Source organism: Oryx dammah, unplaced genomic scaffold (assembly GCF_014754425.2).
Source record: "Oryx dammah isolate SB20612 unplaced genomic scaffold, SCBI_Odam_1.1 HiC_scaffold_2, whole genome shotgun sequence".
NCBI lineage: Eukaryota > Metazoa > Chordata > Mammalia > Artiodactyla > Bovidae > Oryx > Oryx dammah.
In genome coordinates, this window is record NW_024070186.1 from 76,666,538 (window position 1) to 76,679,792 (window position 13,255).

Genomic DNA, 13,255 nt, shown 5'->3' on the forward strand with positions numbered 1-13,255 from the left:
CATAATACTACGATCTCCGCTCCTCTCATGACATTGAACTCCGCTTGCCTGTGTGAGACTTGGGTGCACACGATCTTGCTTCCTATGCTTATCTGGGCACTTTGAACTCAAGGACTTAAATGGCAGGCACTTCTATGATGGAAGAGGTAGCCTTTGAGAGGACACATGTCCATAACCAACTCCATTTCTCATCACCCTTTCTTGGATAATGTCCAGGTGACAAAAACTGTACCCTTTCCACAGTGAGAGAGATTGTGGCTTAATGAAGGGTCAGATTTTCTTCAAAAGGTCAAAACAAACAAACATCAACAATAACCAAACCCCCAAACAAAGGCTGTTGGTTATCCACAGAGGATTTATTTCCATTTTGGTCCCCTGATGGAGGAAACATCGCAGAGGCACCTTACAGAGGAGTGAAGCTTGTGATATAAATATACAAAGTACAGCATCCTCTACACACACCGCTCACAGACACAGGAGTGTGCTGTCAAGACCCAACTGCAAAAGCAGATGCTTCCCAACTGCTCTCTTGGAATCCTTCTCAAGTCTTCTGTCTCTGGTGGGGAGTCCCCAGGAGAGCAAACCCCAGGGAGGAGGACGGTCAGGCTGGAGATAGCCAGGGAGAGGTTGCTGGCATTGGAAGCAGTGAATGCTGGAGCTGGAAGGACCCTGAAGGGGATCCGATGCCTTCCTTTTACAAATGGGGAAACTGAGGCCCAGGGAGGGAAAGCAATTTGTCAAAAGTTACAAGCCAGTTTGGGGGCAGAGCTGCGGCTTGAACCCAGGACTCTGGGCTCTCCTTTCCTCTTACTGCCTTTCTTGGGCAAGACCCTGCTTCTCTGGACTTGGCTCCTAGAAGCTGGAGGAGTGGGTCCCTCAGAACATTCATGCGAGGTGGGCTCTCTGTAGAGCTCAGACTGCAGGCATGCTGTTGGGGGAAGGGGGTCTGGTGGGAGGAGGTCACTTATATAATCCCCCCTTCTTCCGTTCCCCTGCCCAGAGGCACAGCAGCATGGTGTGAGCCTTCTCTTTCTCCAAGCAATCAGGTTGAGTCTCCACATCTAGGGCTGGGGCTCGGGTAGCCCTTTCAGGTGACACATTTCAAGACCGGAAGCTTGCTTCATGCTTGTCTGGAGAGTCAGCTGTGGATGTACCCAGATAAGTGTTCTGCGTTGATGATAGGAATTTAATGGGGTTGGAAAGCTTCCCACTGCTCTTCTCCTCCCCCTGGTCATCACAGAGTTTCCCAGCTTTCTCTTTGCCCTTTGAGATTCCTTTAACAGGGTACAAAAGGGATAAGGCTTGGAGTGTAAGAAGCTTTGGGGAGAGAAAACCCAGGGATGAAAGTACTACAAGGCCTTCTATTTAGAGAGAGAGGCCTCTGGGTTGTCATCCCTGTCTCCTCAAATCTGAGGGCTTTTCTGCTAGAAAAGGGTCTAGACCCAGAGGGCAGAGTAGGGAAAATATATGGACTCAGCTCTAGGCAAGGAAACATTTTCTCAGAGTCAGGTCCAAGCTCAGTTACACCAACGGTGGGGCCACTGGATCTGATGAACAACTAGGGGTGAATGAGGCCCTTGGGTTGGGCATTCCAGGAGAGGAGTCTGGGCACTGGCCTGAGTCTAGCTCCCTCCCCGTCCTGCGGGAGAGTGAGGCCCAGAGAGGGAAAGGGACTTGCCCCAGGGCCAGGGACCCAGGTTTCCTATGTAGGGCCTTTGCCTGTACCACATTGCTGCCTCTCAGGGAGCCAGGAGCCATCTTGGGAGGGTGGGAACAGCGTGTCCATCCCTTGGTCTTGTGAGTAACAGTGGAGTGTGTTGTCATTAGTGGGGTGTGGTGCAGTCTTGCTGGGGCTGGGCAGGGTGGTTGGTGGGCAGGAGTCCGGCACTCACCGCTCCACCTGCAGCTCGCCCAGGCCCTGTGGGGAGCCCATCTGCTCCCACACCCAGTCCACATAGTTGGAGACTTTGGTGTAAACCCCATACACCTGCTTGCTGCCACATTCTTCAGGGCCTCCCCAGGACACCAGGCCTTGGGCCACCCAGCGCTGGCTGGCGTCGTCGAGGATGACAAAGGCGCCACCGCTGTCTCCTAGGCACGTGTCCTTGCCGCCTTCATAGTAGCCGGCACAGAACATGTTCTCGGTGACGCTGTAGTTGCCCGACCGGGACTCGTAGCTGGTCTTGCACTCGGCGTGGGGCACCACGGGTAGCTTGACATATTGCAGGACGTCTGACAAGGTCCGCGTGCCGCTGCCGATGATCTCGTCCACTGTCACGTTTGGGTTGGAGATGCCCCAGCCGGCTACCAGCCCCAGCACGTGGGGTGCCGGGCCTGCAGGCTCGGGCGGTGGCAGGCAGACAGGGAGGATGTGGGGCCCCAGGGGCACGGGCTCCCGCAGCTGCACCAGGGCGATGTCATGGTTATAACTCTGGATGTTGAAGTCCGGGTGCAGCACCACTCGGGCGGCTGAGCTATTGACAGCCCCGGATTTGTCCCGCACGTCGTGCAGGCCCAGGTGGACGGTGACGTGCTCCTTGGAGACCGGTGTCACTGTGTTGTCTCTGCGCTGGGAGCGCAGCACGTGGGCGGCCGTGAGGATCCAGGACTCGGAGAGCAGGGCCCCGCTCCCAAACCACTTGTCATTGGGCACCCTCGAGGTGTCCTCCACCACAATCAGGGCCTGCCACGGGAAGAGGCCGGGCTCGGCGTTGCGGCCCCCAATGATCCGCTTCACCAGGTTTGGCAGCGAGCGCGAGGGCTGGCCGCACACTGTAAAGAGAAGGAGGGGGTGGAAGGAGAAAAGGAGACTGGTCAGGTCAGCAGGGCGCAAAGAGCCTCTTAAAGAAATGCACATCTCACCCGCTGTAGATTATGCCGCCGTGGGCCCTGGCCTATGTCTGGGAGCCATGCTGGCCTGGGAAAGCTCTGAATGGGGTCATTTTTGGCCTAAGTCTTTCTAGCCTGGCTCCTCTGTAGTCTGACACTTCTGTAGCCAGGACCCTCTATGGACCAGACCAGGTTACCTGTGGGCCTTCACCATCCTGAACCCCTCCAGCCAAGACCACCTGTGGTCTGGATCATCTTTAACCAGGGCTATCTCTAGCAGCAGTCCCCTTTGCCCCTTTCTTCTCTAGAAAAGGCATCTCAGAACCCAGATGTGGTCCATGCTATGGGCACTTGGAAAACTTCTGAAAACCACAGGTCAATGGCTTTGAGAGACAGATTAAAAGACTGTCTATCAGGTCACAGCAAACACTGGAGTGGAAAACAAGACACTTGGGGTCTTGATCTGGCTTTTCTCCCCTCTGTCCTGTGTGACTCTGGTAAGTAAATTTCCTTCCCTGGATTTCACTTTTTGATCTGCTAGATGAGACTGTTGGTCAAAATGATCTTCAAGGATCCTTTAAATTACAAATTCCTTTGATTTTTATTTCATTTGCCCTGGCCACTCTCACTTTATAGGTGAATAAAACTGTCCAGAGGGTAAGTGACTGACCCAAGTTCACATTGCTGTTAAGCTGGGTAGCAGGGGTTTAACTAGATTCTAAGACGAATGTCTTACCCTGTATTCCACAATGCCTCATTACATATGAAGAGCATGGTCTCATGCCCTGTAACCTTTTCTTCTCTGGCCTAAGGACACATGCTGTGAAGGGATGGCCAGGGCATCCAAGCTTAGAGAAAGGTGGCATAATCTACAAGCAATGATGCATGGGCTCTGCTCTGAGCCATCCATCATTGCACCCAGGAACCCAGTAGTACCTTCAGGGGAAGAAGAAAGGTCTGATCAAACTTCGTTCCACCGAGTTGCACCCTGAGCATGCACATGCACCACCAGTCTCCTGCAGCCAAACGCCTTTGGCCATGAGCAGAGGGTCTTCAGTACCAGCCCCCTGCTGGCTAAGAACAAGCTCACAAGGGCCCCTCCCAGCAGAGTGCTTAGGTCTGGTAGGTAAGCCTGGTGTGAGCATTGACCTCCTCTTGGTTGCAAATTGCCAGGGCTACACCCCTTGGCCCTGGATACTTTCAGTAATCCTTTAAAGACCAAGGAGCATTTGAGTTGTCTTGGCAACTCTGAGAGGTCAGGCTTCCAGCAACCTAATGCTTTTCAGATGCTCTTCTTCCGGATGTTTTATGTGATTTTGAGGCACCCTGCTGTTCACCCCAGGCCAGATGTGAGCTGGGTTTTGCTAATTGGCTGTGGCCAAGCCTTTCAGAGTTGAAGGCCAGAATCCTAATTATAAGCAGCAGCCTACAGAGTGACTGCTCAAGGCTGGTCTGTGACTAGCCCTGTGCAGCAACTTATTGAGTGCTGCAAGACCCGCATCTGATGAGGGACATGCCTGTGGCTCAATCCATGGTCAGAACAAAGCCAGCACTGAACAGTGCCTTTTTCCAACCAAGGTGCCAGTGGCATGTCCCAGGTCACAGAATGTCTCCAAGCTGGGGAAGCTTGGAGAACGGCTAATTTACTGACAGCGAAATTGAGGTTCAGGGAATGCAAGAGACATATTCAAAGTCATTAGTGACAGAGCCAGGAGTGGAGCCTGTTTCTTTGGATTCTAGCTTCATTTTTTTCCACTGAAGTCTTTTTTCTTCTTTATATTCTCTTGTCCTTTCAAGACGTTGAATGATGCCACAAGCCTTCGAGAGCGCTCATTGATATGGGGCCATTCTTTTTATCTGCTACCATTCTCCATCCAGTCTTTCCTGGGACAGAAGACTTGACTTGAAATACTAGAGCTTCAGCTGTGCTGAAATCAGATTTGGGCTCTAGAAGACTGGAGGTACTGAGGGAGGGCCCTAAAAACAAAATTGTGATATTCTGGAATCCTGGGTTCCTGAGGACAGCAGAGTCAAGAGTGGCTCAGCATTGCTTGTGTTGTCATCGAAAGTCTTGAGTCCACCTTCCAGTTTTGCCTCTAACTTTTTGCAGGTAACCTTGGTTAAATCATTATACCCTCTTGGTCCTTTGTTCTCTCAGTGTAAAATAAGAGGAAAATAATATTTGCTTGATAGTTTCCTTGGAAAGGTGGATATTATGATGCCAGTTGAAACGGCTTTCTCTATTCTGGCTTGTCTCTGCATTCAATCTCAGTGTTTTAGAAGAGAATTTGGAATTTTCTGGCCTGGTCCAATGATACACCATGTTCTACTCAAGACTAGGTGTTACCAGAATTTCAAGACTCATATCCAACATGCTTTGTATGAACCTAGAGGATGATGACCATCAAGAGTCATAGAATGTCATGGATCACCTGATTCTGCTCCCCCACTTCTGAGGTATGAAATCCTAGCCCCAAAGAGGTCAGATGACTTACCAAAGATAGAGATCAGGAAAGGCAATACCAAGACTAGGAGCTGGGCCCTTGACTCCCAGCGTAGTGCCTCACCCACTTCTAGACATCACAACAGGACTGCCCAGGATGGAACCCACCTACACTGCCATTTTCTTTGGCACACATAGTATTAGCAAAATGGGGATTTTATCTCAAGTTTGCCACAGCTGTACCATTCCCCATTTTCTCCAAGGCTTCCCCAGCTGTGGCCCTTAGGTGTGCTCCTGGCTAAGCCTACCTGAGATGATGGGGGCCAGCAGAGTGTGGATGGGTTGACCTTTTCCTTCTTCCAGATCCTCATGAATTCTTTGAATTCTTGCTTAGATTGAAAGCACTCTTAAGTGAAGTCTTCCTAACCTGTCCTCATTTCTCTGCTCCCAGACAACCACATGTAGGAATGTCTTCCTTCTCTGAGATCTTGTAGCAGTTGTGATGGCCAAAGCTGATGCCCAAATGCTAAAACTTTCTTCAGGTCTGGTAGACGGCTCCATAGCCTTTCCATTTTAATGCCTAAATCTAGAAATCTGAGTGACTATTGAAGGTTACGAAAATATACCATTCAAATAATATACTATCTCAATTTACCCAACACTCTAATCCAGTAAAATATGAATGCCACTCAACCCTGAACCATATGGCAAATCTACTGCTGTTTGACCAAATGATGAAATCAACACTGCTTCTCTTGAATGATTATATCTTTCAATCGCTATTGATTGAATCACTATTCTTATTTCTTTTTGAAGTGTAAGTTTCTGTGTTATGAATATTTAATTTTTGGTGGGTTATTTATTTAACCCTAGAGTGTGCATCTAGGGCTATAATATTCTAAGTCAATTTGAATATGTGCATACATCATGATTACGATGTAAATCATTCATCTGTTTAATACCAATGCAAATATCCATAAAATAGCCCCCAATCTATATGCACAGGGACACTTCCTGTTACCACAAAACTCTTTGTTCATTTTAAAGTAGGGTCAGTAAGTAAGCTCAGGGGAGACAGCAGTCACTAAGACTTGAGCATACTGCTTTTTGGAAGAATTTGTTCCTATGTCCTATGGTGATTTAGTGCTTGTCTGATTTCCATCTCCTCTACCCCCTGGTGGCTCAGACAGTAAAGCGTCTGCCTACAATGCGGGAGACCCGGGTTTGATCCCTGGGTTGGGAAGATCCCCTGGAGAAGGAAATGGCAACCCATTTCAGTACTCTTGCCTGGAAAATCCCATGGACGGAGGAGCCTAGTTGGCTACTGTCCATGCGGTCGCAAAGAGTCGGACATGACTGAGCGACTTCACTTTACCACCACACAGTGAGTGCTTGAGGAGCAGGTGCCCACTTCCTCACTTTTCCGGGTGCACAGCCGGTACAAATACCAACTGTGTGAGATGAGAAGCCTGGCAGGAAGAGAGCAGAATGGCAGAGAGAGGAGGCAGGAAGTGTCCTGTTGTGATAGAACAGGTTGAACATAGAGGCTGGTTTGCTCGAGAAGATGTGAGGCTAGGCTTTTCTGACCTTTGACCATCTAAAGATATCTCTTCAAAAGCAATCAAAGCATCATGCCCCCTACCCCTTACTCCATTAACAGCCAGAGCACCCGTGGACCCAGTGCCTTGCATGGGACCTTGAGGCAGAGAACTTGAGAGCGAGGTACCTGGCAGGCAGGTGGGCTGGCTTCTCCCCAGGACTTCATTCATCCAGACTCCTTGGGCAGAACAGGTATATACACCTGGGTGAGGGAAAAAAGGTTGAAGAAAAAGGAGAATGTGGTTGATTCTTATACATGGAAAATAGATCTGAGCTCTTAACTCCTCCACTGTGAATCATTGCAAGTCTTCCAAAGAGTCTTTCTGATGCTGTTCTCTCTGAGCCAGTCTGGTCTGCAACTTGAAGCATCTTTCTAAAATGGGAATCTGATCTAGTCCTGTCTCAGCTCATAATCACAATAGCTCCCCACTGGCCTCTAAAATAAATGGCATGCTCTTCAGTATGGTGTCTAAGCCTCTGAGCAATCTGACTCCTGCCTGTGGGGGCCCCACCCAGACCCTGGAGGGCACTTCTCATCATTAGTTACACAGCTCTGGGTGGCGCACTTGCCCTGCCCCTGCTTCCCCACTTAATAAACCCTTTCATAAACCACAGTCGTGACCACCATCTCATGAGGCTTACACTGGCTCTGTGAGCTCTGCCACCGTTCCTCTCCGAAAGACAGGACTTGGAGGCCCTGGGAAATTCAGAGCATTTTCTTGGTTCTCGTCTGTGGTGGAGGCAGAACTGATGGGCCTTTGCATCTTTTTGAGGGTTCCTTCTTTGCAGGGGGCTGTGAGTGTGTCTGTGTGGGTATGTCACATAGGTCCCAGCAGTATGTCATGCTGCTGGGGTATCATGAAGCTTAACTCTCGGGGTGCAGGCCTGAGGCAGGGAGTGGTGAGGCACGTCTCCAAGGGTTTCTCCTCCCAGTTCCTCTGAAACGGTGTCCCACAGACTGGCTGCCCACCACCCTGAGCCCAGAGCATGAGGAGGGAGTGGGCTGGGCAAGCATGCCAGGCTCACCTGTGGTATTGCGTAGCATCTTGTAGTAAGGCCTCTGGCAGGAATATCTGATCTCAGACTTGTATGTGGTGAGGTTGTTCCTGGTGGAGAAGGTGACCACTCCGTTTTCCAGCTCTGCCGGGGCTCCACAGTCCGCAACTGAGAGGGAAGAGAGCAGACCCCTCAGTTGGCCTTGCCCCTGCTTCTTGGGGCGACTTCATGGGTCTGTCTCATACGATGTGCAGGTTGCCTCCAGAGAGCAATGTTACAGCCTTGCATTTGGGGCTCTCTCCCATCTGTGATAGTCTTGCTGGGCGGTCAGCTCACCTGGCCTGGTGTCAATTCCAGGGCAGGGGCTGGTCTGCTGAGATTCAAGCAGATCCTAGACTTTTCCCCACCAGGGCCCTCTCCTTGATTTCCAGTTCTATTGTGCAATCCTCTTATCCTCTTTTGTCCAAATATGAAACCCATGGCTCAGTGAGAAAATTCTGGCTCATATAAACTAAAGAACCTTCACTTCTTCCAGCCCCAACCACATGCTGAGTAAGAGCAGTTACTGTGTTCACTTTGAAGCTTGGCATTTAAGAAAAAACAAAAACAAACAAAAACTCAACTTCTGCATGCCTGCACAGCCCCACCCTGCTGGCTCCCCACAGGCACAGAAGGCAGGATGCAGGCGGCTAGGAGGAACCAAACTTTCATCTTCACCTGCACATTTTCTCTGGTTGTGGGTGGCTGCTCCTGGGGGGCTGGCTGAAGGACAAGACCAAAGATACCTGCTCCTCAGAGGTGGTCTTAGGAGAACTTGCCAGACCAGGCAAGTCTTGGGAGTTGCCAGGAGCCAGGACAGGGGCTGCAGAGCCAATCTGTCAATATCTCTTCAAGGGCCTTGTTAGGGGGTGATGCTCGTTTCTAAGGAAATCATAATCTTAGGTCAAACAGCCTGTGTCAGAACTGAAGAATCCCAGGGGCTCAGAACTTCCCAGGGGGAATGGAATCTGCAGTTAGGCAATCTAGAACATCATCTTTACTTACAGACGAGCCAGAGAGGAGACTTGACTGGTCTAAGGCCACACAGTGAATCAGAGAACTCGACCTGATCTTAAACTCAGTGCTTTTTTTAAGTAAACCAGACGGACAGTTATTAGAATCTGTTTTCTAGTAAAAATGGCCTATAATCAATATTCTAGGAAAGGCTGGACATTAGCTGTCTGATGTCAGAGGATCACATTCTAAAGCCAGTTTCCCTCCTCCTGAATTTTACCTGCTCACCTTGGAAAACAGAAACAGGGGCAATTTACCCATGAGATGCTAGAAATTGTGATTTTTAATTTTAGAATTCCAAATTTATCTTTTTTATTGAATAGAGTGTTATCTAGCTTAAAACATAGTTGATCTTAAGAGCCTCCAGCATGGAGGAGAGGGATGAAGGATGGGAGTAAATGCAGGTAGGTACCTCCTATCCACAAAAAAGGCAAACACACCCAGAGAACTGGTTAGTGGTGTTTTCCAGCCTCCAATCCCCTTGGATGAATCACTCCCATTTGTTTTGATCGCCCAAATGTAGACACCCCCCCCCCCCCGGCGCCCCCGCCCCCCCCGGGCAGTGTGTAAGGGTCAGCACTACGACAGCAAGAGGCAATAATATTTACTATCTAAAACTGTAAACAATTTTACATGTATTTTCCTGATGAGTCTCAAAGCAGCTTTTTCTTCCTTTTCTTAGGAAATATCATTGATTAGTGTCTAGATCTTTGTATGAGCCTTGTCTCCCTTAACTTAGGTCTAGCAGTTTATTTTGCCCAAATTATCTTCAAAACCTAGTATCTAGTATTTGGTTCAGTTCAGTTCAGTAGCTCAGTCGTGTCTGACTCTTTGCAACCCTATGAATCGCAGCACACTAGGCCTCCCTGTCTATCACCAACTCCTGGAGTTTACTCAGACTCACTTCCATCGAGTCAGTGATGCCATCCAGCCATCTCAGCCTCTGTCCTCCCCTTCTCCTCCTGCCCCCAATCCCTCCCAGCATCAGAGACTTTTCCAGTGAGTCAACTCTTTGCATGAGGTGGCCAAAGTACTGGAGTTTCAGCTTTAGCATCATTCCTTCCAATGAACACCCAGGACTGATCTCCTTCAGAATAGACTGGTTGGATCTCCTTGCAGTCCAAGGGACTCTCAAGAGTCTTCTCCAACACCACAGTTCAAAAGCATCAATTCTTCAGCACTCAGCCTTCTTCACAGTCCAACTCTCACATCCATACATGACCACTGGAAAAACCATAGCCTTGACTAGATGGACCTTAGTCAGCAAAGTAATATCTCTGGTTTTGAATATGCTATCTAGGTTGGTCATAACTTTTCTTCCAAGGTGGAACAATTCCAGGGCTGGTCTTAGACATGGCTAGCTGTTCAAGCCCCTGAGAGCCTGAACGTGTCCAGCACTAGCAGAGACTGTCTGGACTGAGGGGGCCTGCTTTCACTTCCCTCCAGAGAAGTCACTTGGCTCACTGATGAAGCTGCTATTACAGCCACACAGAGGGTGTGACAAATAGTGGAAAACAGAGGATCACTGCAGCTTGGATATAGTGAGTGGGAAAGAGGTGCACCTTCTCTTCAGGTCTACTGTGGTAGGCAAATTACTGTATCTCCTTGGGACATGGAGACAACTTCCCTTAGCAAGACCATTTGAGCTCTGCCTGACACAATCCAAGATGCTAGATCAGGCCTGTCTCGGTCTATCTTCTTTGCTTGATGAAGGGTCTTGACGTCTTCTCTGAAGCGCACCTGGTCACTTCCACACCCTGGAATCAAAATACGCTTCCTCCCTCCATTCTCTCAGACTCCCTTTCTCCTGCGTCTCTGCGTCAGGCTCTGCTACCCACACCCTATCTTCACTGTCACTCTTGCTGTCATTTATTTCCCTTCAGACATGTTTTTCTTGATCCTCCATCCTGAAGATGCTTTGACACAGTCTAAGGGGCGTCCTAGGCAACCACACACAATTGGCTCACCTGGCCCTCAAGATCCGGGAATGCCCAGCCCCGCCCACCCAGACCCCAGCCCCATCTTCATCCCTCCCGTGGTGCCTTGTGCTCCAGGGTCAAGGACCCCTCACTGTGCTGCTGCTTTCCCACTGGGGGAAACCCTGTGGTTCATGCTCTGCCCACCCTTCGGCCTTGATCAAACGTTGCTGCTTCTTGAAAGTATTTTCTCATTCTTTTAATTGGATACAGCTGCTTCCACATTTTTCTTTGCACGGCTCTTTATTCTTCACCCTCTGATGCATGTATCTTTTGTTTACTGGTATTGTAAACATTTGGGTTCATATCATATCTTCCTCCTAAATGACGATCCCCTCTATCACACTGAGTGCAAGGCCTGTTATCCTTTGTACTGTTAAAAATAATGATTCAACTGATGATTATTTTTAGTGATTGCCCCAGCTCCTCTCTCAGGGGCACCCTTGACCTAGAATGGCACTTCAGTCTCTGAACCTTTCTTTGGCCAACTTTGCAGGATTCTGCCCTCATCAAGAGGCCATTCAATCAGCAAATAAACTAATAAGCAGGCACGGTGTAATGCAAGGGTTCCTTGATATGTCTACTTAGATTTTGTTCAGGCTGAAGCAGAGACTCCCAACCTCTGCAGCCCCTTCTTCATCATTGTTTATAACCCAGTGATGTCCCATGACTCCAAAGCTGAACACTGCTGTTTTCAAGTCTGATGCCTATCTTTTGAAAACCTTTAATTAGGAACTTTTCAGAAATGCAAACTTTGTAAGCCCCAGAGGAAAGATCTTCTGGTGATGGGATTTTAGCCCCATTGTAGGTACAGGTGGAAGAGAAACTTTTGGGCATGAGACTAGATCTAGGTTTCCTAAAAACCCACATTATATGAGTTATTGTTAACTTCACCTACTCAAGGTTGTTAAGAAAGTAGCAACAGGTACAAATATTAAAGTCACAAAGTGATTCCGGCCCATTTAACCTTGAGATGTGGAGTAGAAATCAGGGCTCACTTTGACCTGGTCCTCCTAAGCGTTTGAATATAAATTAAATCAGTGTCTCTAGAATCAAAGCCATATTTCCCTTTCACAAGAGTATAGTCCACATAGAAGTGCTAAAAAAGAAATTCCCCATTGTATTTTCATTATTTTCCAGCATAATGTTTAAATGATGGGTGAACCCTCAGAAGGAGAGTTGTTCTCATACATGAGGCAGTTTCAACTGCTTGGGCCTGTGTTGCCTTGTTCAGCATCCATTCTAACCCACACACTGAAATGGGAAATGGAGTGTTGGGAGGATGGGGAGGGATGGAGGAGCCCTGGGACCCGGGGTCTTGTGAGTGGTCCATTCCTGGATGTCTGCACAGTGTGGGTTCCCAGCATTCACTCTGCCACTTGCTCTGACTCAGGTTCGCTTTCCACATCCATTTCCGTTTCTGCCACCATGATGAAGATCAAAGAGGGGTTAGGAGGTGCAGAGAAAGGAAGCAGAGAGAAGGGAGAGAGAAAAAGAAGAGAAAGAAAAATTAGCAAGCAAAGCAGAAACGGTTTATGCAGGAAATACAGAAATTGCTCCACCAGAGTTGATTAAGAATGCACAGTGCAGGTACAGTCAGTGTGAAGGACAGCTTGGGATTGTGGGATGTGTACCATTCTGAGAATTCGCACAGTCATAAGTCCTGGCTCGCGGCAATGATAACATTCTGCTCCCTGAGCAAGCTTTGCATTCATCTGTTCCAAACCCTTATTTGACAGATGGCATCAGAACAGAGCAAGACTTGTTTGGAGTCACCACAGCAGGTGGAGGCAGGGCCAGAACCACAACCCATAATTCCCACTTCCTGTTCCTATGCAAGTTTCCTTCACTGGACACGTACACTTCCTGTCTGTCTCAACCCCTTTCCCTGGGGACTCTCAACTTCTCAGTCCTTTTTACCTTTGCATCTCTCCCAGGACCCGGCACATGCCTGGAACAAAGTGCTCAATAAATACCTACTCAGTGAACAAGCAGAGATGCCGGTGTGTCTGAGAACCTGTGTGTGGGAGAACCAGGCCATATTAGGAAGGAAAAAATTCCTCTTTTCCTGATACTTTTGTATATTAATATGTCACATAAAAGTACCATCAAACACATGAGTTGCCCTGCTTTATCAGCACTTCTGTTACCATAAAAAGTATGTGTCTCATTAGGGAAAAAAAATTATTACCAAAATTTTCAAAAGTGTGAAAGAGAGACCAAAACCTCTTCTTATAGAAGGCGTTCATCTATAAGAAACCTCTTCTTATAGATGGGGGAGATGAACAAGCTTCTGTTGAGTTTTTGCTTGTTTCTGGTGCACCTTAGGTATGATGTGTACATTAACTCAGTTGTTGTA

At 48.5% G+C, this 13,255-nt stretch overlaps 1 protein-coding gene across 3 annotated transcripts in view; it reads right to left on the reverse strand.

The window, feature by feature from the left end:
• Positions 1-335: 335 nt before the first annotated feature.
• Positions 336-13,255, reverse strand: part of MASP1 (MBL associated serine protease 1) — a 52,289-nt gene continuing 39,369 nt past the window's right edge. Inside the window, exons 9-12 of one of the 3 annotated variants that reach the window (XR_005723263.1) lie at positions 7,898-8,035; positions 6,999-7,073; positions 1,120-2,772; positions 336-1,061 (exon numbers count right to left, since the gene is read on the reverse strand). Coding sequence is in view for 2 of the 3 variants with exons in the window: in XM_040252959.1 (XP_040108893.1) it covers positions 1,889-2,772; positions 6,999-7,073; positions 7,898-8,035 (1,097 nt within the window). In the remaining variant the exon portion in view is untranslated. Of the gene's footprint in view, positions 2,773-6,998; positions 7,074-7,897; positions 8,036-11,080; positions 12,317-13,255 lie in introns of those variants that run through there. The other 2 variants (XM_040252959.1, XM_040252968.1) reach the window with 2 other exon arrangements.